Source organism: Hermetia illucens, chromosome 1 (assembly GCF_905115235.1).
Source record: "Hermetia illucens chromosome 1, iHerIll2.2.curated.20191125, whole genome shotgun sequence".
NCBI classification, from domain to species: domain Eukaryota; kingdom Metazoa; phylum Arthropoda; class Insecta; order Diptera; family Stratiomyidae; genus Hermetia; species Hermetia illucens.
In genome coordinates this window covers 216,001,508-216,026,853 of record NC_051849.1, presented here as the reverse complement: position 1 = coordinate 216,026,853, position 25,346 = coordinate 216,001,508, and the positions used below count along the sequence as shown (strand labels likewise).

At 43.6% G+C, this 25,346-nt stretch overlaps 1 protein-coding gene across 1 annotated transcript in view; it reads right to left on the bottom strand.

Annotated features, from left to right (window-relative positions):
* Positions 1-21,637: 21,637 nt before the first annotated feature.
* Positions 21,638-25,346, bottom strand: part of LOC119646622 (diuretic hormone class 2) — a 190,613-nt gene continuing 186,904 nt past the window's right edge. Inside the window, exons 4-5 of the mRNA XM_038047130.1 lie at positions 22,801-22,929; positions 21,638-22,048 (exon numbers count right to left, since the gene is read on the bottom strand). Of these exons, the coding sequence (XP_037903058.1) occupies positions 21,913-22,048; positions 22,801-22,929 (265 nt within the window). The 3' untranslated portion in view covers positions 21,638-21,912. The remainder of the gene's footprint in view (positions 22,049-22,800; positions 22,930-25,346) is intronic.

The following is a 25,346-nucleotide window of genomic DNA, read 5'->3' as shown; positions in this document are numbered from 1 at the left end:
CCATATCGACGCCTACAAATACCATTACGCACTTTCACTTTCGCCATTTGTTATCGTTTTTTGGTTTCAAAGTACTTTCACCAAATTCGATTTACACTTGTTGACTAATCGTGCCTTGATGAATACATCGCGGCGTATCGAACTTACTTTCATCTCAATTACACCAATTTGAATTTAAAAGTATCTTTTGAAGAATTCCAGAAGAGTGAAAAGCAAGCAGCCATAGGAAGCATAGAAGTTTTGGTAGAATTTCCCGCATTTATTTTTATGCAAATTACCTTTTATTGTACCTCCGTAAAAGGAGAAATTTAACGGTTGAATTTTATGCGATCGAACCTTTGAATCTTAAGTGTTGCTTGCTGTCGTCGTCTGCGTTCCGTGTTATCCTTATTCAATTCAGAAAGTTCGCTTTATTACCTCCGAGTTATTGCGGAAAATACATACCTGCATGTGATGTGGAGCTTTGGTTCACGCTAAAAGGATCCCATGAGGATGGCTACAAAGTTCCTATTCTGTTGATTTCTAAATCTTACTTTAAAACTACTCCTGCTCGTCCTTTAACCAGAACATCTAGTCCGGAAGATTTCAGTATTTTTTATTTATGGAGATACCCTGAAATGATATTGAACCCGTGCCGACTCCTTTATCGCCTTCATATTTCCTGTCGCATATCGTTCTCGAAAATAAAGGATAAGGACAAAACCTATTTGTATCATGGACTTCTTACTTACTGTCGACACTTTATTTTCATCATTCGATTAAAGGCTTCTATCCAGAGAAAATACAGAACAAACGAAAGTAGATAAGTCAAGTCAAGGAACAGTTCCCTGTACAAGTGCATTTGTGTATTTCAGGAAACACTTGGCTGTGACATTTATCCTCTCCATTTTTTGTGTTTAACTATGACTATTAGTTGACGATATATCGCCAAACAGAGGATGAAAACGCGGTAGGAGTGCTCTATTTCCTTCGTTTGTAGGTTAAATACCGTCGTCCCATTGCTTCCGTTTGCTTGAGCCTTTTGAACCCAACAACCAGCAGCAGGCGCCCTATTTTGCCTTGATTTGCTGACTTTTCACTCTCTGTATCCTTGGTGTTTACAGATGGCTAGAACGAGGAGAGAAAGCAAGTACGCGCCCTTCATGTCCTCATCTCACTCTTGTCGATAATAGTCCACACAATACGACGAAAGGTACAATTGCTTGCAATATCCTTTTGCTGCCTGCTGCCCTCGTCTGCTGGTTTTTCTTCGACGTGGATTTCCTTTGTGTTTCGATTTTTCTTCACAAAACGCTAAAGATCCACTTAAAGCACGTTGTGATTTGCTCCATGGATAGGAAATTGCATTAAGGCGACTATTGGTTTCTGTTAAATGAATTATCGAAGAAGTAACCATTTCGTTGTTACCTCTGCAGCTGCAGATTTCTTTTCTAGAAATAAAACCGACAACTTAATTGAGTTTCTGCAAGCTAAAGTACATTTATCGACATTGAACACTCTCAAAGCTTTAATCCTTTGGGAACTATTCAAATATGGAAAGTGGTACGGTGAATATACCTGGATGGATCCTCAGTAATGGGTTTGTTTTACACAAAACCTTATTAAAAACGATTTACTGTCTATCTGTGGTGGAAATCTCGGAAAGACTCTGACCACTCTTCTCACCCACTAGAACCATCCTCGACTTCCCCCAACCTCGTGGAACCATCTTTAAGTATTAATCACTCACGGGGCGAAGTTACCTTACTATACCTAGGTCTCCTCCCGTCTACCCGCGGAGTTCGTAACTACGTCTTCCTCTCTTCTTCTGCTTTTCGCTGTTTATTCTGGATAGCTGCGATCATGGAGTTGGTTGTATCCCAATCCTACTGACAAGCTACCATCCTCTGGATAAAATTTTCTGGTGATAGAACTTCACCTGGAATTTCTTCTAGGTTCCTCCTTTCTTCCACGAACCTAGGACATGGGAAGATTACGTGCGCTGGGTCCTCTGGAACCCGGTCACAGTTTGCCCAACCAAGTGGGGTGTCCAATTTAAACTTGTACAGGTATTGACGGTATCCTCTATGGCAAATGAGAAACTGGGTGAGATTGATATTTTCCTGCTTTCTCTACAGCCACTCCCCGTTGAAAAGGATCAACCTATAAGTCCAAGGATACTTTTCTGATTGGTCCCATCGCAGTTACCATCTGATTATGGATCTCTCCTTTTCGGCCTTTTCCACCTGCGAGAGAGGAAATTGACCATAATGTTAATCGGTATCATTCTCGAGATGACGAACGCTCCATCACCTGAGACGATCCTGAAGGCAGAACACACCCTTGAGGTTGTTCTTCCATAGATCGCACTCAGTTTATGTGCATTACCTAAACATGCAGCGCTTTTCCGCAAATTGGAACTGCATACAGCCAGATAAAACTAACCGCCCTGGCTATGAACAACCCGCAACTATGCTGCTAGTACGGTATCATCCTTTACCAGAGGCATACTCGTGGTGGATGCTTTTCCGTAAGTATACTATATGCGCTGCTTAAACTTGAGTTTTCCGTCTGTCATCACTCGCAAGTATTTGTTAGATGGAAGTGATGAAGCGATTTCCAATTCTAATACGGGCGTAATTCCTCTTCCGCCTTTTCCTTCGCAAGTGCAGCCCAGCACCGTCTAACCAAGCCTTAACAGCACTGAATACTTTGCTTGAGTACAACTGAGAATCTTCGAGATGCTTTGCGACCACAAACAGTGCTATATCATCAGCGTAACCCACCACTGTGATCTCCTTCGGAACCCGAAGGTTAAGTTCATCATTATACACGATATACACAGTAGTGATCCCAGTGCAGAGCCCTGAGGAACACCCGCAGCGGCAACGGACTCCTTGGGTCCATCATCGATATTATACCAGAGCGTCCTCTTTGGCAACTAGCTACTGACAGTGAATAATCGCTGGATTATTTTTAGCAAGAGGATAGGCACGTGATCTGGGGGATAAACGGCGTCTAAATAGTCCTGTCACGATTTTATACTCGCTAATCCACGGATTTATGTGCGCTTCCGAACAGAGCTCCTTAAAACATTTCTTCTTACTCCACTGGATGCGAGTTTAAAGTTCTTACGTGCTTCCCTGTAGGCATGCTCCTTTGATCGATCTTAGCTATTGCCCTCTGAACCATTCGTCTGTCTTGCTGGCAAATCGATCGGCTCGCTAGTTCACTATTCCACCAATAATTGGGTCTTCTAGTGGAGAATGAGCATCTCTTAGACATCAATACGTCACATGCTTTAACCGTGAAAGTGCCCATTTTCCTAGGCAATGTTTAGAATGTTTGTTCATCCACCGTTTTTGCAGACCATCCTGGTGTTTTCTTATATTTCGGCTTCCAAGGTGCGGGTCTCCTGCACTGTGGTTCCATTCTCAGTTGAAAGATGATTGCCTTCCTGTGCTTGAAGTCCTCGCTAGCCTCCCCCCAAGTTCCAGTGCGCCAGAGCGAGGCTGACAAATGTCAGATCTACAATTGAACCAGATCCCGCTTTCCGATAAGTTCTTTGGCCGGAACTAAATCTAACTAGCCGAATGCTTCTAATTAGCACTGTCCCTTACGTTAGTCTCTTTACTGCCCCGCTCGACAGCCTGCGCACTAAAGTTCCCGGCTATCACCTTGGAACCTCGTCTTCTTCCGTCGTCAACAGGTCATCAAACTCAGGCACGTCAAACTCAAGCACTGTGAGGCTCGGTAGGGCGTAGCATCTGTATACGAATATTTTGCTTATTTTTGCTCACACAAAGTCACTAGCTGCCTAATTCTTGCTATATTGTTTAGCTTGACGAACGCACGCCCATATCGTCCCCACACCAGTCGAATCTGTGTCCCATACACGACCGCCAAGATTTCAAGGCGTCCCTATTGCACTCCTTGGCAATATATCCTTTCTCCCGAACCTTCGACATCGACCAGATCGATCGATGCTGCTAAAGCATACCTTCCAGAAGTGTCCAAACGTCAGGCACTTAACGCACCTCTTTAGAAAGATCTGTTCGCCATAAACTTTTCTTAAGTTTAAGATAGAGTCTTCCCCGAATTCCTCCAACAGATCTCTTCCCTGGATGTTATCTCATTGATATCCTTGCACAGTATATGGATCTCATGTTTTTGGAAACGAACCGCGACATTCTCCCCAAGAGAGCTTATGAAAACCTTCAGTTTTTCCCACACTGGATTTTTCAGTTCAATCATAAGATCCCCTTTCTGGGTCTTCTGGATTTTGTTGACATTTCCGCCTGGATATCTTAGTTCCAGGTCAGATTTCACCTTTTTCAGTATCTTTGCACTTCATAGATTTCCTTCACTGTAGACTACAATTGCCTCTGGATGAATTCACACATTTGACTTCTTGTTTCTTGTTTTCTTTAGTCTATTTATCGCTTTTATTTTCTTTTATCTTCGGTTCGCAAGCCGGCATTCCCACTTTGGGCACATGTTTCACCCTTCTGAGCTTTTACATACTTCCGTTTTTGTGCTAATGGAAACGCCTTTTTCCCCTTTTTGGCGCCTATTGATTCCCTGAGACTTCCCCCTCTTGGTCTCGCGCTCTCTTACTTGAGCGAAGGTCGATGGCCTTGTACTTTCGTGTCACTTGGGTCGCCTGTGACACTGTTTGTTTGGACTGGTATGTTCGGCTTATCCTTAGGTTCTCTTTCTCCTTCCTGCGACCTATTATAAAACACCCTTATGGCTCTCACCATGTTGTTAATGCATTAAGCCATGTTGTGTTTTTCCTTCATGAATTCGGCCAGCTCAACTATTTTAGCCCCAAACTGCATACAAGGTTGTTCTTCTGGATCAGGGCTTTGATCTCAGTTAGCCTTGGTCAGATTATTCCTTTGTCAGACTCCTTCACTTTTTTGAATTGCTGATTTCTCATGAGCTTTCTCTTTTGCCGTCTTTGGTATTGGTGGAGATCCTAAAATTGATGAGTCTCTTCTGAATGGATCCATTTCACGCTGCTGGAGTACTTCTTGATCAGATGCGATGGCTGTCAAAATCGCCATTTTTGGCCAGCTATCTCCTTTCAGCCCATCATTGTTTGCCGTTTGCAATTGATGTTCTTGGCAGAGTTGTGCTTCATTTGAATACCTCCTTTTGAAAATCTAAAACGCTTGTCGCATTAGATGCCACGGTAGACAAGTCGTGCACCACTGAGCCACTATGGTCGAGGGATATCGATGACCGGGAACCCGCTCATTCACTCCCATAATGCCACCGGTACTGAGGTTCCGAACCCGTGCATGCTGGCCAAGTTGTCTTCCACCGAGGCACTGCGATCTGTTCCTCCGTCTGTCTGTCTGTCACATGCATTTTTCTCGGAAACTTTTATAGCGATTAACACCAAATTTGGTAGAAATGTGGGAACTGTCACCACTCATGCATAGACTGAGTTACATCATTCTACCTCGAATTTCAGGGGTGCAGAATAGAGGTATAGCTTTTTTTACCAAATATAGTCACGCAGGGTATCAAATCGAAGTTCTCGGTTAGTACTTTCCGAAGCCGGTCTTAGTTTTGACATTTGCTGGAAAGGTGGAGACTATGCGGGATGGAAAATGACGAAATGAAGCGTCTAGCCTCTGCTTTCCCGACGTATTTAATTTTCTCTTTGATGTGCTTTTCATTTTGCTTATGTTGCGGCCTGATGGTCGTACTATTTAAAAATGTTTGTTTTGTCTTATCTGCTCTACTTATCAGGTGGTCCTTCGTTTTTGAATGGTTCGTTTATTGATTAATCACTTAAATTAAGAGGATTAGGCAAGGTTATGACGTGATCCAAAGTTTTGTCCAAGAACCTAGAATAAGGCTTTAAATTAGGGTGATCAAACGGCAACGGCTTCGGCAGCGGAAGTGGGACTGCCTTTTTAAAAGACGAGGCTGCAATTCCGTCGGCCGAACCAAAACCAATTGCTGCTCAGTGAATTAATCAACCGGGTTATTGAAGAAGGTAGAAAACCATCTAACTGGCAAGAAAACACTACAGTTCTAGTATGCAAAAGGAAAGGTAGTCCAGCTGACTATTCAAATTACCCTCCGATCCGGTTACTTTCCCATAGCATGAAGATTTTTGAATGTATTCGTCACAACCGTTTTCGCGAAATCGTTGAAATAACCGTGAATCAAGCCGGATTTGGCAAGAACTGCGTAACTACTGATACAATACATGCTGCGGAGTTACTCATGGAGAAACACCGTGAGAAGCAGCGTCCTCTTTGCATTGTATTTCCAGAGCTAGAGAAAGCGTTTGACTGTGTGCCACACGAACTCATCTGGTATGCTCTACGATAATACTTAGTACCAGAGGAAATGGTAAGTTTGCTCTATCACCAAAAATAAAGTTCGAAGTGTGGCGGGTGTATCAAAACCGCTTCGTGTTTCTATCGGTGTTCATCAAGGAAGCGCCCCCTCACCACTCCTCTTTATTCTTGTTATGGACATTGTCACACGGATTGTCACATGTCCAGCGCCGTATACAATGCTTCATGCAAATAATGTTTTCCTAATAGCAAAAATGATCTCGAGTAACTTGTCTAAAAGTGGAATGATCGCCTCATGCGACACGGTCTTAGATTGAATCTGAATAAAACTGAATTTTTTACGGCCGACCCCCATAAAACGGGCACAGTTACTATCAGCCGCAGCTACCTGCCCAAAGCGGAGCTAATCAACGCTATCAGCCAATGAAGAACATATTAGCTAACCTGGATGAAATGGCGTTCCATAACTGGCGTTCTTATTGATCGGCCCATCAACGTCTTATCTCAAATTTACGGCACTGTCGTCCGCCCTGTCGCCCGCTATGGTTGTAAATGTTAGCCCACTATCAAAGGAAATGAACGATGCCCCGCGGTGATGGAGACGAAGATGCTACGTTCGACAAGTGGCGTAACACGCATTGATCACGTCTGAAATGATGATAACCGCCATCGATATGGGGTTGCACCGATCGCAATTGCGTTTAGACGGGACAGCACTTGACGGATAATGCTTTGACACTAACCAAATACAAAATGGGAGTGGTGGTCGAAGACTATAGTGGATTCGACTTGAATATTGTTCCTGGTAGGCAAGGAGGCAGCCAGTTTTGGAGCAGGCTAGACCTTAGCTCTAGCCACTCCACATGAGGAAAGTCTCTTCTGTTTCCTTTGTCGACTTCACCAATCGTACACTTTGACAACCCCGATATATGCTTTACTCACTTTCGGCAGGAGCGGTCTCTAGCGTTGTGAGCTTCCCATCGCACTCTTCCTCTGAATCATTTCGTTTTAACGGCTGCTGCTTAAATTTACTGTTTGGACTTAGGGAAATAGTTTATTTTGGTATATCTAAATAAAGATCTCCGGGCAGCTCCAGGCTAATGAACTCCGATTTTATAGGGGCGGAGGAAGAGAACTTCTTCTAGTTTTCCAGGGTTTCAGCAAGTCTGTCTCATAAACTACACAATAAGGATGAAGGATTTGGCATCTTTACGTACCTTTTTTGACTGAGTTAGATAGAGCCATGCCTTTCATGTTGCAGAATTTATAGACAAATTTCGACAAATAAAATGCCTAAGAAGTGGTGACTTCACTTTGCCATTCAAAACGAATTCACTCTTTGCACCTTTAATTGCGAGCTTTTTGATGAGTTCGAAGAATTTGAGCCCAATCAGACTCCTATGATTCCCATTCACTCAACCTGTCTACTAGGACGAGGAAGTCCTTCCTATGAACACTTGGGTCGTAGGACATATCCTTAAACTATGCCGCGGGATTTTCTTTATGGATATTTTTTCAATTGCTTTGGAAGTCGAGGATATGGAGCTCGTCCTTTCGACCCTTTTATCAGTCCTAGTCCCTTTTACATTTCTTAATCCCTTTGTTGCCGTTTGTCGTTCTATCCGATTATCATGTGCAATTAGTGAATAATTTATAAAGCAGTTAGTAAAGTTTTATTCTGATTACTTGTCCTCGAATCAGGTTGTTGTAAGGATAATAGCACCTTCAGGGCACCACTCGACCAGGACAATGTAATAAATTATACCAACGAAAGATATGTGTATAATTTGTCTACCTCGTAGTCGTTGGAAACCTCCCCAACCCCGAAAATATTCAAAATCCAATCACAGGATATTTTCCCAAAAATTACCTTAGTTCGTCACGAACCTCTTCCATACACAGCAAACTGCAGACACCTCGTTGAATCACGTTCAAGGTGAGAAAGTACTCCCAATTCCGCCAATCGATATGTGACTTTTTCTTTACCGCATCTCATATTAATATGATTGCGTATGTATCCTTCCTAAATGATTCAATATTGGCGTCCTCAAAGGCATCGTCTGCCATCGAGAAAATGTGAGATACGAGCATTTCACGCCTTAGGCATATGCGATTCAAAAATTTGCATAATGTTTTCATTATTTTTGGCGAATATTCCCACGCAAGAATTCGATACGAACAATGTGCAAAAGATGACTGGATATGTATGAATTTTATATTGAACTTTGCATAGGGATAGGATCAGGCAATTCCTTGGCATCCTTTGGCGTGGGTCCTATTTATCTATCTTTCCCACTTGGCGTTTATTTTTTGTGTTCTCTCATCGGCTCACATCAAAACTAATAGATATTTGCGGGAATAATAATTAATTATATTCGATCCTATTTATTCAAGTTAGGCGAACGCCTGCAAGCTCTACTACGCTGGGTAAATTTACATTTCCACTTAATCTAAAGGAAAAATAATGACAAGAGTTTGCCAATCAATTTCCTCGAAGAGAGGTGAAAGTAATTTCGTTTTCCCCCAAAAAGTAGGGCTACATACGGAGAATAATCAATGATGCACGGTTGAATGTACGAAAAGATGATTACCCTTGTAGGTCAATCAGACGGAATTGACGCTACCATATCACATCTCTGGAAGTTCTCATAGATGTCTGGTCTTTCACGTAGTAGAACACAAATCCATGTGTATTGAATGATGCTCAGGAAATTTTCCCAAGCAAAGTAAACTTCTCCTGAAAGTCGACTTCCGAACATTTGAAACTAATCCAGTTTAAAAACTATTTCGCTGAGAGGATATGTGCATACGAGTATGTGAAGGACTTCTGCATGAACCATCGTCATAAGGAGTATGCAAACATCCTTGATACTTGCACTCATCCACCCTGATGGAAATATATCAAATTCGTAGTGTTGAAATTGAGGCCCTTAGAAACTCATAAAACTGGCACAAGAAAATGGAAGATTCGAAGCATTCTTGTGGAGATCAAACCTACCGCGTAGAACTGATTTTATCCACACAAAATTGATTACACTTGGGCAACAGATTAATAACGTTTATTTTATTTCTCACGTAAATGTAACAGCGAGTACTTATGCAACGAGATGGTTGAGCGTCCGCTTCATTTGTAGGTTAGGTTGCGTCTCCGTCGTATCTTCCTTCTGTTCCCTTGAGCGCCTCTGGCGAATAACTCCGCACTTCCTCCGCATTGATGGTCTCCATCACAATGATTCGGAAAATCGCAACACTGCCGCCGAGAAGGGGGGTACACCCGCAAGTTAGGCGGAGACGTCATGATGGAGGGCGAACTACCATGAAAGCTTCTGTTAGATGATGGCAAGAGCCGGCTACCAAAGGGTACATCCAACGCTGGTGACTGTGTTGCGCTTCTACGCTGTACGGCTATCGGTGCCTCAGCTGAGTGGAAATGCTACAAATAAGCTGCTGTCACGAACGTTACACTCCGCCTCGCTGATGTTTGATGAGTTGGTCGAGGCAGGCCAGCTTGTGAATCTGAGCCGGAGGAGTGGCTGGTAACAAACCCGGAACGGGGACCTGGAACGAGAATGCGGTGACATCACGCGATCTTGACATAACTCAGCGGGTTACCTCGCGTGGATAGCAGACGGAGCTGGCCGAAACGGTGTCGTATAAGGACCAAACTTCTCAGCCGGAAGGAATGCTGGTTTCAGCCTTTCAGTCAACACATTCAAATGCCTACCGTTAATTTCGATTTTGTAGACTGTAGAAGTTAGCCTTTCGACGAGTCAATGACTTCTTCATTGCATCAACTCGAACTAACTAAGTAAGAACCCAAATCCTTATGTACAAATGGCGTCCTGCTACTGCGACGAACAACTAAGCGTGGACGCATCTTTCGCATATGCTCCCACAAATTGTTGACAAACTCGCAATGAGCGACACTGTGGTTCCGAATACTAAATCAGCAGGCGACGCTCCGAGGTCCTCTTTAACACTGTTTTGAAGACCAATTAACACCGTGGGCAGCAGCTGGACCCAATTCGTTTTCATGGCACATTAGGGATGCTTTTAGCGACCGGTGCCACTGCTCGATCACTCCGTCGGACGCCGGATGGTACGGGGTGGTGCGGGTTCATTTACAGCCGGCTAGATTCGCTAGCAACTTGAACAAGGCGGATTCAGACTGTGCGCCCTGATCCGTGGTAACGATGCTCGGTGCACCATTGCGTGATATCCAAATTGAGTAGAATGCTTCAGCCACTGACTCCGCCGACTGGTCACACTAGGCAGATCTCGGACCAACGCAAAAGCCTGTCGAGCATGGTGAGGCAGTATCAAAAACCACCTGACCGAGTAAATGGTCCGAAGATGTCAATGTGAACCTGCTCAAACAAAAGGGAAGATCTCACTGGTATTTTGCACATTTAAACCCTGCTACAGTCTGATCGAGAGTATGTCCATAGAGAGAGGAACGCCTCTGATGCAAGATTATCTAACTTCAGACAGTTAACACCTCGGGTTCGATAGTTTTCCAGATAAGATCATATAACAGTTGGGCTGAAAAGTTCGTAGGCTAACTGTAATGAACCTAAGGGAATCCGAAGCCGAACCCAAAAGGAACAAAGACCCTTCGCGGAATTTTACAAAGACATCCAACGTTTGGTTTCCAGACTCCAGCAACTGCCTAAGGAGGCTGAACTAGTGGAAACTCTACGTCACAACCTGAGACCCGAGATCATGCGGGAAACTTTGGAGCTTCAGTGTTTGCGGGCGGAACTTCACGGTCAATTTCGCCAACTTTTTAGGTTTCTGAGGTAGCTCTTCCCTCAACGTCGTCTTCGACCACTCAAGATGGTCGTTTGATCATCTTATTTCCTTTAGGGTCATTACATAACATAGAAAAATAATTTTTTTTATGAAATTTGATTTTATTATCTAATATTGTTGTTTTCAACGATTATAGCGATTATACAATTTTTCGATACCATTTTTATAGTACGATTTGCCCATAACCCTTAAACAGCCCTCAGGATTCTCTTAAGGTCTGAACACAGGAAAAAGTCGCTGGATGCGGAAGCAATGCATGCAATTCTGCAAGTGTTTTCATTGAGCTGTGACACGGTGCATTATCTTGATGAAACAGCACTTTTTTCGCGGTTTTCCGCGATTTTATTTTCCAAACGCTCCAATAACGCTATGTATGAGTCGCTTTTGATTTTTTTCAAGATAGTCCAGGTTGCTTTAGTTTACTGGGGGGAACCGCAGCTCCGAGCACTCAGGCCATTGTTAGGCCCATTGTACTATCCCCATAAATCGCCTATTCACCTTCACCTTGCCAAGGTGTCCTTGCCTGAGATCTAAGGAGGCCGGGAAGCTGCATAAAAAGTGCAGGGCCGTCTCCTCCTCCTCACATTGGCTAAACATAGCCGAAACCACCACCTCAATCTTTCGCATATGGTAGTTTAAGGAGCAGTGTCTAGTTAAAAGCTACTAGGGTTTTCATGTCCCACTCCTTAAGGGACAACAAAATGCCGCTCTAGCGACCCTTTCACAAGGATTTTCCCCTGCCAGCAAGAATCCAAATTTCTCCACTCTTCAGAGTAGACTTGATAGTGGTTGGCCGGATTCCAAAAGCTGGTTCTGGCCCCACCATTGTGGATCCAGATCCTCGGCAAGCTAGTCTGTCAGCCTCCTCATTACCGACGATGTTAGAGCGCCTCAACAAACACATCAGAAATGTTTCCTTTAGTCGGCCAAGTTTCAGCAGCACCTGATGACAACTTCACGCCAATTGGTTTGATATATCGTTGTTGTTTAGCGCTGATAATGCCGCCAGACTTTCGGAATAGATTCGAATGGTGCGACCCCTCCATTTTTGTCGCAGATATTCTTGTGCTGCCAATGAAATGGCATATATCTCCGCCTGGAATATGGTCATCATTATTCCGAGGGGTCGAACCAGTTCTATAATCGAATTCCCCGAGAAAAACCCTGCGCCCGATCCGCCCCCCCCCCCATGACTCACCCGTCGTTGAAGATTATTAAGTCTGTAATTTGAAAAGACGACAGTGTCAGTCTTTCCAAAGACGAATCTGGAAACCATGTGATCGGTCGGCATCAGAGCTGCCGGATGTTTGGCAAGGAATTTCCCGATAGACCCATGACCGTGTGATTGGCCACCACCCCAATGATATCGAGTCTATGTGCGTCATTGGCTGCTTTCCGTTTCACCTCCAAGTGGGGGATAGACTTAAAATAGCTTCAAGTGCCAAGGTTTAATACCCAGTAATACTTAGCAACCAAGCCTCTGAATTTGCGTTAGCAGCATCCTGCTGTTAGCAAAGTTTAGTCTCGGTCACCAGACAATGCATGCATATATCAAAATGAGTTTTACTATGGATGTACACAGCCAATGCATCCATTTTGGTGCAATTCCCCAGATCTTACCTATCGCAGTCCTACAGCGCTAGAGCAATCTGTAGGATTTCTGATATTGTTCTTGGATATGGTCCTTCCACGTTAACTTGGAGTCGAATTGTACTCCTAAATACTTGACTGTTTGTACCAGCTGGATTTCCGCCAATGCTAAGGTAGGTAGCGTATAGCTGTCCCACCTGACGTTTCTGGTGAGCATAACTAGTCCAGTCTTCCTAGCGTTCACAGTGAGTCCATTGCGGAGGCACCAACTGTGGATTTCATGCAGAGTTGCATTCAGGTGGTTACATACTGTGTCCGCAAACTCGCCGGTAATTATTACGGCTAGATCGTCCGCAAATGCTTGCGCGAAGACTTTTTTGTCGTCCAGGAGCCACAGCAGGGTATCCATTACCAAGAGCCATAAAAGCAGAGAGAGAATCCCTCCCTGTGGCCAGCCCCTAAGATAACCTGCTTCAATAGACTTCTGGCTGACCAATTTGTGGATTTTTCTCTACTCTTGCATGTGAAGGATCCAACTGGTTAACAACGGTTTGATTCCATGCTGGGAATGATGCCATCCGGACCTGCGGACTTGTATCTATGGAACGAGTTAAATGCCTATTTTATTCGCTCAAGTGATACTACTTTGCATGCCAGACTCCAATTTGACCTGTTGCACCTGTTGGGCCCGAGATTACATTTTGGATGCTGTCTGGGAAGTGCACTTCAGGCTAATGGTTTGCTGTTTCTTCATCAGTTTCTGTGTACCTCCTGTTCTGTAAAGGTAAATAAGCCAGTTTCTGGCTACGTTCTTTAACCAGAATCCCCTTCAGCTTTGAGGTTGCCTCAAGGGTGTTAGCCTTTTCGCAAAAACATCTCCATGATGATCGTTTAGCCGATCTTATACTCTTCTTTAGAGCCTTCGGTGCTTCTTTATAGCGATTTCAGCTAGCGTCTGAATCACCCCTCAGAGCACGATTGGGGAGCAATTAATCCATGAAGATTATACCATGCACATCAGAAAATACTGATGCCATTGCCTTGGCAACCAACTGTCTCGTCTTTATACGCTTTTGAGTCGGTTCATCACAGACGGTTCATCAGATGACGATCGTGTTGATTGTGGTGTGGAATAATGAAGCCATGTTTCGTCCATTGTCACATATCGATCCATAAATTCGGTTTTTTTTACCTTGAACAGAACCCAAACAATCATGAACCATATGTCCAACATGTTCCTCAACTCCCAGATATCTGTCGAGTTTAAGAAGTTTCTATGCTATGTACCAATAGAAGCTTCAGCCATAATATATGGAAGAAGGATCCTCTCTATGAGAGGTCATTTTGCGATCATTAAAGGTGACCTGTTCTTGATGATCCCAATTTCAACTGTCAGAGGTTTGTGGATCTATACTACTTTCACCGCCTTATCATTGGAGGCACACAGCTTCCGCACCACAACGTCACTTGGTTTTCAACTGACTGGCAATCAATAATCGACAATGTTGGCCACAAAGCGATCAGCTGCAGATCCAGAAGCTGCCCTCTGAACGTGTGTAACAACAGGGACGCTGAGTATGCCTTCGAAGTGAACTATTGTCTGATCGTTTAATTTCCCTTGCGGGTCACTACTGTGCCAGCTTGTAGAGGTGCAGGGATCCTCTTGAGGGAGGCTCTAAAATTAAACATAAGCTGTTTCCCCCATCTGACTGTCGACTAGTATGCGAAAACTTTGCTAGCAATATGAACCGCAGACACTTTGCTTTACCCACTAGAGAATATTGATGAGCAGAGAGCTGTCATCAAAAGTAGGTTAAATTGTCAGCCACATTCCAGGAGAGCCATTTCAGATGAGTCTTTTAGAGATTCGGGTCTGATCTCTTCGAGTAAGGGTGGGCGGTGCTTCCCAACGGATTGACTAGCAAAGATACGCGCCTTCTAATCCTGTCGGACACGCTGGGTTATATATAGATCAATGGGGAACACCCAACAACACCCAATACTGGCGTCGGTTGAAACCGTGCGACATGCAGGAAGACTCGCTGATAATGTCACTCGCTGACAAGCGTAGATCAGTTTTCTACGCCGCACCGTTAGGGCAAAGTCATATAACATGGGCATATAGGGATCTAGTTGCTCTTTTGCTTTGAATCCATACCTCATAACACGTCGAACGCGCCCTGAGCTTTATCAGGTTCGGTCGCAAGCACATACGATTGTGACTCCCAGGTATGTCATTGCCCTCCAATGTTCAACTTACTATGTATTTACTAACACAACGTACAACACAGCTTTCCACATGCATTAAGGCATCTTTGGAGGACCTGCCAGTTTAAAAGCCATACTGACGTAGGATGTTTTCATCCCCAGTCGCAGGACTATAATTCCCAAGTGCTGGGAGAATGTATATGGTCCTACACGACCATGACTTCGGCAGTCTTCCAGAAAGCAGGCAAATAGCCCTCCCATAAACAACGGTTATACAAACACTGGATGGGGCGGGTCGTCAGATGACTTCAGCGCGACAGTCAAGAGGTACCGAATGTTCGGATCTCGAAAGCAGTTCACCCAGAAAGGCACAAACACTACCACTCCATGTCAGCCTACGCTCTCGTTTCATATTAATGCCAGCTATGTCATGACTTCGTTTCTCTTTGTACATCCGGTAGACACTTCCTCAAGGGTCATCGCTATCCTCATTGACGAAATGCCTCCTATCTTCTTCCTTCGATTGCTTAAACTACTCTTTATATGACGAAACAACTCGCCTGTAGGCAAGCCTAACTACGCCAACATCAACATAATGATTATCATCATTTCGACGCACACCCTTTAAAATTTTTTCCTAAGGCGGCAGACAACCCTCCTTTAGCTGCGAAAAGCATTCATGACATGCTTTGGAGCGTGATGACATGTCACCGGCAAGGAGGATCTCATGAATTTGCTACAAAAGCCCTTCCGCACTGATACAGCAATACACATCATAAACGATTGCACGAAGTTCCGGTTTCTGGTGTACTACCATCTGCGCTCGCCCTAGGAGAATTTTAGATCCTCTACTACCTTTGCTTCTTTTCAGAGGACACCTTTAAAGCCGGTGTAGGAGACTACTCGACCGTCGGGATCAAAAAGGAGGCTTGGGGTATAGAGAGATAAGAGGATTTGAGGGAACAGATGAGTTCGTAGAAGATTCCTTTCGACGATCTCAATTCGCATGGCCCGGGAAATAAGGGGATAAGGATGGATTTGGAATTTAGTGAGGAAATTGAGGGCATGACGGGCTAGGTCGGCGTCGATGCGGGCGAAGTCTCAATCATCTTCACTTTACGGTCATCCACAATTATTTCGTAGATTTTTGTTATGTTTTCTTCGATAACCGCCTCTTTGGGGCGTCCACTGAGTGTATCGTCCTCGGTGCTCATTCCACGTAGCAAACCAGTTATCAATGGTCGATTTTCCTGGTGCAAAGTTCCAATAATGTTTATCAAATGAAGCCTTGGTTTCAAGAGTATTTTTTTCACCAAAAACCAATGCTTTACTAACACACGAAATTCCTGTTTATCCATTTATTTCAAACTAACAAAAGTTGCATCACTCAGAATGCTCTATTCCGCAAACTAATAGTCTGGGAGCTGTCAAATTTATACTCATGTCTTGTGGAGGTTAGGATTAACGGAAAATCATATGGATTTGTAGCGACATGGTAATGACATGACAGCACCAACATGGCAACGCCTTTCAACAGCTGATATGCTCAACAAAGTAACGTCACTATATGGATCGGCTAGGATATAAATTCGACGCCATCCGACTCTTTTACACACTCTTTCTCTCGACCTTCTCGGTGTTTGTAACTTAATTGATTTTCTCGAATCTGAATAAATGGGTAGAACCTAAAAACGTATTTTTATCATGTTTCTACATTGGTGACCCCGACGACTAGAGTTAAAATAAAAAGTGCGGTGATCTTAAATTTCCATACGTTTAATCGACACCAAGCGCGAGTTTCAAAATGGCCACCGAATCCAAATCGCCAGAGACGCCGAAAACATCCCTTCAGAGTGATTTCCGGCCGCCGATAGCTAATCGACCAGCAGGCGTATTCGTGGAAGCGGCACGCACACAAAAATTTCCGTCATTTTATCGACCCGACCCGGCATTTTAGTTTGAGCAGGTAGAGGCTGCGTTCCACACTAATCACATCACGTCGGACGAAACAAGATTTAAGTACGTGATACAATTTGCCGAGCCGGAAATCCTTCCGCATGTGATCTCGATAGCACGCAATCCTCCGGCAATAAATAAGTACGAAGCCGTGAAGGAGAGGATATTGGCAGCATTTGCAGAGTCCGCCGAATCCAAGCTGCGACGACTTTTCCAAGGGAAGAATTTGGAAGGAAAGAGACCATCGCATTACCTGCAGGACTTGCGAAACACTGGCGGAGAGCAGGTAACTGACGCCATGCTAAGATCGTTGCTACTTGAGCAATTGCCCGAAAATATTCGAATGGTGTTAGCAATTTCTACCGAGGCAGACGTCGATAAATTGGCGAAAATGGCGGATTTAATGATCGAGATGCAACAACTGCCTTGCATTTCCACCGTTCAGAAGGCATCCACGGAAAATGATGTCTTGGAGCAAATATTGAGCTGAATTGACCGACTGGAAATCACGACACGCAACCGGTCCCGATCCAAACAACGGAGCACCAGAAGGCAAAGATCAGGTTCACGGAATCGAGGGTTTTGCTTCTTTCATCAACGGTTTGGGAAACAAGCGCGTAATTGCCGACCGCCATGTAAGTGGCAGAATAATTCCGCGACTTCGGAAAACTAAATTCGTCGTCCCGAATTTCGGCGGTCGAGGACGACCCCTCTCACAGTAAACCCAACCGATTATTAGTACTCGATCGGAAAAGCTGCATGCATTTACTGGTGGATACCGGTGCTGATATTTCAGTTTTGCCTAAAGACAAAAATCAGCACACGCCAATGCAATTTCAGCTTTATGCCGCCAACAATGCGCCGATCAAAACATATGGACATCGCATCATACCGCTCGACCTCGGCTTACGACGACCGTTTACCTGGAGGTTGGTTTTAGCGGATGTTCGACAACCAATAATCGGTGTCGATTTGCTGCACCATTATGGCTTATTAGTGGACCTACGCAGGAGGAAGAGAATCGACGATAAGACCAACTTATCCTGCATCGCAAAGCTCACCGGCACCATAACTTGTGGTATGACAACACTGAAGTCTAGCGAAAGTTATCATGACATTCTGAGAGATTTTGTCGACATCACAATTCCATCTGACGGAGCGAAAGTGATGGCTCATGATATTTATCACCATATCCTGACTAAAGTACCGCCTGTTTTTGACCGACCCAGACGATTAACGCCCGAAAAACTGCGCGAAGCAAAGGCCGAATTTGACTACATGCTACAACAGGGAGTTTGCCAACCATCGAGTAGCCCATGGGCGAGCCCGTTACACTTGATACGGAAGAAAAACGGACAATGGAGACCATGTGGAGATTATCGGCGTTTGAACGCTATCACCGTCCCAGATAAGTACCCCATCGCTCACATTAGTGACTTTGCGCACAAACTGAGTGGATGCAAGGTATTTTCCACAATTGATCTGACAAGAGCATACCACCAGGTTCCTGTAGCACCCGAGGACATTCCCAAAACAGCTGTCATTACTCCTTTTGGGCTTTTTGAGTTCCGAGTAATGACGTTCGGTCTACGTAATGCCGCTCAAACTTTCCAACGGTACATTGATCATGCACTCCGCGGATTGGACTTTTGCTATGCATACATCGATGACATTCTTATCGCTTCTAAATCGAACGAGGAGCATCAGAAGCACTTATTGACGATATTTAATCGACTCCGTGAATACGGATTATCCATCAATGTCGATAAATGCAGCTTCGGAACATCTTCTGCCGAATATTTAGGATATTTGGTGAGCAAAAATGGCATCAAGCCCCTTTCAGGACGAGTGGAAACCATTTTAAATTTCGGAAAACCGTCAACAATTGCCGATTTGCGACGATTTCTAGGAGCTGTTAATTTCTATGGAAAATCGTTGCAGAATGCAGCCGAAATTCAAGCACCTCTCCACGAGTATCTCATTGGTGCAAGGAAACGGGATAAACGCAAAATCGAATGGAATCCACGAGCAGATGTCTCATTTGAAAAGTGCAAACAGCAAATTGCCGACGCTGCCTTACTACGACATCCCATTGAGAATGCACCATTGGCCATCAAATCAGACGCTTCGGACACGGCTATGGGAGCAGTTCTCGAACCGTGGAACAAGGATGTTTGGGAACCGCTCGGGTTCTTTTCGAAGAAGTTCTCCGATACACAACGTAGGTACAGCACTTACGATCGAGAACTCCAAGCAATCTAGAGTGCAGTCAAGTTTTTTCGCTACATGGTCGAAGGTCGTCCGTTATTAATCAAAACCGATCATAAGCCGATAATGTTTGCCTTCCAACAGAAAGCCGATAAAGCTAGTCCACGGCAATTAAAGCAACTGGACTATATCGGCCAATTTTCGACCAATATCATATACGTCACTGGCGAGGAAAACGTTACAGCAGACGCCTTGTCCCGAATTAGTGCTGTTACATTGCCGGTTGCCATAACGCCCGAAGAATTAGCTACAGCGCAACGAAACGATGAGGAACTCCAACATCTACTGCGTTCTGAAACGACCTTGGATTTGAAAAAGTTGCGAGTTGACGGCAAGGATACATTGTTGTACTGCGACGTGTCAACTTCCCAAATGCGGCCGTAATCCCAATACTTCTCAGGAGGAGAATATTTGAGATTACTCACCGACTATCTCATCCAAGCGGACGCGCCACGAAGAAGCTGATTTGCCGAAAATATGTCTGGCCTAGTACGTCCAAGGACATTCTCGAGTGGGCACGAACATGTCTAGCGTGTCAACGAAGTAAGATTGGACGACATGCAAAACCATCGCATGGCCAAATCGATATGCCGGACACGAGATTCAGTCACGTACATATCGATATTGTCGGACCGCTAACGCAATCACAAGGTCACTCGTATGTATTGACTATGATCGATAGATTTACGAGATGGCCTGAAGCGGTTCCGATACGATCAATTACGGCAGATGCTATCGCAGACGCATTCTACACCAACTGGATTTCACGATTTGGAGCAGCTACTATATTAACATCAGACCAAGGATCCCAGTTCGAATCCTTGATCTTAACGGATTGATTGAGCGATGGCCCCGATCGATGAAAGCAGCTATTATGTGCCACAACAACCGTGAATGGGTCGAAGTGTTGCCAACGGTTTTGCTCGGTCTTCGTACAAGCGTTAAGGAGGATATTGGCGCAACAGCTGCTGAGCTAGTCTATAGGACAACGATTCGCATTCCTGGAGAGTTCTTTCTTGACGAGGAAATGTCTCCCGATCCGAAATTTTTCGTTGAGAAATTTCGTCACCATATGACGCAAGTTCGTGCAACGCCAATCTCTCAACATGATAGAAGGAAGGTGTTCGTCCACAAGGATCTTTCTACATGCTCACACGTGTTCGTGCGGATTGATCGAGTGAAGAAGCCACTAGAGCATCCGTACGAAGGACCATATAAGGTGTTAGAAAGACTTTCCGACAACGTTTTTAAAATGGAAATTCAGGGCAAAGCAACAAATATCAGCGTCGAGCGACTAAAACCTGCCTATTTCGAAGTAACATCTAATCCAACGGAAGCAGCCCAACGACCAATAAGTTTGGCTCCCAAAACGTATGTAGGACCAAGAGCGAAACCAACGAGTGAGAGGCGAGTAATATTCGATACGTAGTTTTCCAGCCGTTAACCGTCAAAACTAATCAGGAGGGAGCAGTGTAGCGACATGGTAATGACATGACAGCACCAACATGGCAACGCCTTTCAACAGCTGATATGCTCAACATAGTAACGTCACTATATGGATCGGCTAGGATAGAAATTCGGCGCCATCCGACTCTTTTAGACGCTCTTTCTCTCGACCTTTTCGGTGTTTGTAACTTAATTGTTTTTCTCGAATTTGAATAAATGGGTAGAACCTAAAAACGTATTTTTATCATGTTTCTACAGATTTTATACTGGTAGCGCCATCCGTGTGCTAGATTACAAACTTCTCAGCCTAACTGTACTGTTTATTTTAGGAGAAGAGGAGAATAAAAAAAAAGTCTTGAGTATTTGGAGGATAATTGGGAAAGGTTATCATATACAATAATATACTTGCTCGATAATTAACAAATTAAATTGCATTTATTTATTCATGTTTATGTATATATATTACTTTTTTACATATCCAAGTAGTTGGTACTTTGTTTGGTATATTATATATAATATGCTTGAATTAATATGGCATCTATGTATTTTTTTCTTTCATTTTGTTTTTTTTTTTGTCTTTTGGTAAATTGTCCAGCTGCATAATAAAATATTCGTTAGCCTAATACAATAGTAGTAGTAGTAATAATACATTTCATAGTGAATTTTAAATCGAAAAAATATACACATGTACCACAACTTCATGTCGTTATGCAAACATCGATTTTGAGCGTTCGTTTATTTTTTTATGTTATTTTTTTATGGTTGTCTAATATTTCAACTGTTTCATAAATAAGTGAAATTTGGTGCAACTAGTGTCCAAATTTACGATTGATCTGAAGTAGGTCACTATTGGCAACGTATCGCAAAGTAAGCTCGGCTAGTTAACAGTGTAGTCCAATAGTCTGTGTTTAAATAATAACTCAAGAAACAGTCTCATACCGAGATAAATAGGATTTGTAACATAATTATGGTCTAACAAGAGCCTAAGGAGCTGTGAACTACACAAAGGTAATGTATCTTTTATCTGAAAAAGCGCCGCTGTAGCATCCGCGCTTTTTTTTTGATCCGCCATATTAGATTTAGTTGGTTTAAGTGCAACATGCAATAAATGTAGTCAACATTAAGTACTTATGATGATATTTTCAAGGAATTTATGGAAAGTTGGTTGTGTTTGTCGAACATGAATCTCAAGATTTAGTTAGTATGAGCACAAAAGTTTCTAGTCTACATAATCTAATGTGAGGTTATGGTTCTTCCATTTCGTAAACTTATTTTTTTTAAGTATGCATTTAGATGTAGGTGTATTTATATTGCAATTTCAGTGGTTAATTCAGGCCTCTGTTTCTGATCGTCGTCTGCGTCCTGGTCCCCCGGCGTAGTTGGCTGCAGCCATTCCCATGCGATGTTTCAACTCCTGAATTCCTGAGTATCCTCTGGCTAGGCCGAAGTCTACCGTACGTTTTGAGCTGTGGAGAAACAAACATGGATTTCAATTCAATCAGAATTTTTCGAAAGTCCTGCGGAATTTCCAAGCAAATCCTTACAAGGACTCGGTGCTCTCACACCTGTCGTGAATAAACGCAAATTGAAAAATATCAAGTTTTGAAGAAAACTTATTTCCAGAGGCTTTTTGGAGCATTACCTCTTCAAGACTAATCTTCGGAATGATGAATTCAAGGATACCCTCGCTGAGGAATTACACGTTTACTAGTTGGCTGCCTTCAAGGGAAAATTACAAAGAATTCATGAAATTACCACTCTGAATGCAAATACAAAGTGAAAATAAGTTTTCATTCAAACTTGAAATTATCGAAGCAAATAGCCAAGCAAAAAGCAGGAGGAACTTATCCTCTAAAGTCATTTAAAAGTTTCGAAAAATAATGACACCGTTCACTCACTTTCACCCCAGAGCCACCGCCGCTCCGATGGCGGTGATATCACATTAATGGGGGGTGAAATGCTTTATAAAAGTAGCGCATTAAGAAGCGGAAAGCTTATTGTTAACAAAGTATGTGAAGCGATTTCTCGTGGGACACTAGACACAAATAACAATTGTTCATTTCCACCCAGCCGAAGGGATGGATCCAACTCGCAGTTCTTCCAAAAGGACATGTTTGAAATTTATCAATTCTAACAAATTCGCGACTTCGGTTCAAGTGCAAACTTCTACATTACCCAGAAGATTTTCACTAATGAATATTGAAATCTTAGTATTTACCCTCCGAAATGATCCTGTTTATTACTAGCCAATTGTAAGAAGTCTTCATTGTTGTATGGTAGGCCAGGGGCTGAAGCATATTCGCGTGATTGGTCTTTAATGTGATTTAGATCCATGTTAGGAGCGTTTCTGTAATAATAATGTAGAAAAATGTCAAATGGTAATAAGTTTATTCAACTGAACACTTTTGTAAAATTAAACAAATCCTAATTCGGAATTAGTATTCAACTTATAAAATGGAACCATGGATGCATGTAAAAATAATGTTTATAGTTAGTGTACAAATATAACCGTGAAGAAAATGTAAATCCCCACGTGCTGCTAATCATAAGTATCTTTCCACGTCTTTTGCTCACTCCTGCGTGCAACACGAACGTCCACAAAGTCCTTATTTTCTTGCCTAAATAGCACCCAATTTCCAGTATCTTTAAATTTAATGCATTACAGTGATAAGCCCACGTCTGGAGGGCAAACACACAGCCACTCGAAAGCCTCTTGTAGTAACTCTGAACACAAATTCTTGTTTATTGTCATCCAATTTTTGGTCCTTTGTACGTATTATGTAAACGTTATATGAAAATTGTTCTGATCCCAGCAACTGTATCTAGTAGTTTTCCCGAGCTTAAGATACAGTGCTGACAGGTATTTGGGAGTTTCTTCATCTTGTGAGTGGCATTACTTAAAATCTAAGAAAAATATGAACCGACAAATATGAACAGCGACATAAAGCCAAAGTAATCACCTTGCTCCTTGGCACAAAGTAAAACAAAATGGAAAATCTAAAATGGTGACAAGAAAAGCCAACGCAAGCTAAGTTGGTAAAATCAGAAACAATATCAAGAAAGAGTGGAAGCTTTCTTATAAAATAGCAATAAAGCGAAAATACGAATAGTCAGAATAATTTATTTTGTTTATAGAAAGTTGATAAATAAAGACGCACTTCGCATCCAATCACCGTGCAACAGCCGTGCAAGACCAAATTTTGGGGGCTTCCCCAGATCCATATCACCACCCGGAGAAAACTGCAGAATACATGCTCTTCTTTACTGTGGAAAGCCTGCACTTAGTGGCTACAACATAATCCCCGGATAAAAGAAACTAGAAACCCAGCTGCGGTTGGCCTATCCGTGCCCTATAGTAAATCGTCCAGACCCCAGACGACGGTTCAACAAGAGAGAAATTCAGCGACTAAGGCTAGAACGGAGGCGACTACAAACTAAACCCTGCGTGTCAGGGCCTTCAGAAGGTGGTAATAGGGTTTTCTTGGTATTTATCTTCAGTCCAACTCTACTGTAGTCTCTTTCCAAATCCGAAGCCATTTGGCCAACGTACATCGTCCATTAACGATCACCGCTCTCTGCCACTATTTTGGAAAAGCCCCGGATTCCCAGGATCTCCGCACGAGTAGAAGCAGCAGATTTGCAGTTATCGCAGGTGCAACGATAAATAAATCGACGAGAAGACCCTTACGACCAGGAGCTTTACTTCATTTAAGCGCATTAATGACCTGCTTGGAGGAACAACCCGAATCCGGTTAAGGACCGTAGTGAAGTGTTCTTTCCACCTCTTCAGTTGCTCGTCATTGCGGATGAGAAGTCGACTATTAACCTGTTCCACAAAACCATTGCACATGCAAGCTTTTTCAGTATAAACTTCTGAAATCATTGCATTCTGCGGCATTGCCGCTTCACTAACCAGCGCAATAGCAGATTCTCTCTTGTCACGGCCTACAATACACTTCTCGGGATGCAATACAGTTGCTCAATAAACAGTCCTCGACCTTGGCCGCCATTCAGCGCGCCGTTCAGACTTCCGCTTTGGTACCGAAGTCAAATGGATTCCCTCTACCTCTACTGTATCTACTGTATCTCCAGCTGTGTCTACATATCCTTCGGCCAAGGACGACCATACCAAGCCCCCCGATTTAGCCCAATCACTGAATTCCACCGAAAACGTGGACCGCAACACTGGTGCATGGCCAAAAATGCAGCGATCGACGTCGTCATCTGCATGTTCCCGACGGCTCAGGAATCCGTTAGACGAGACTGTGACTTCCGAAAAGGCGCTTTCTACTGTGCATAACAATGTAGCCTCAACATCATCTCAGGAGTCTATGCACCAGGCCTCTCATTCTGTATTGAATTCGCCTGCAATGCCCTCCTACATCAGGGTTGCTTCCACTGGCTCTACACCCCTAATCCAACGGCGCCCATGCGACGAGTTACGGTCCACCGAGCCTCCGATTCTGTCTCGCTCCATCGCGCCTACGACGGGACAATATCCGCAGCCTCCTCAGCAAGTTTTGAATCGGAGCATAGCCGCCCCACTTTCTGACATCGTTCCTGTCGCCAACGAAGCTCCGCTTCCCGCTACCGCCATATATCCTGGCACATCATCCATCCATACCAGTGGCCCCAAGTTAAAGGTAGCGTCCCCACCTAAACAGCTCTTCATCTCCAGGTTAGCGTTCACAACGTCTACGGACGATGTTCTGGAGTATATAAGGAGCAAAGTTGATTTACTCTCTCCTCTGTCCTGCATTAAGC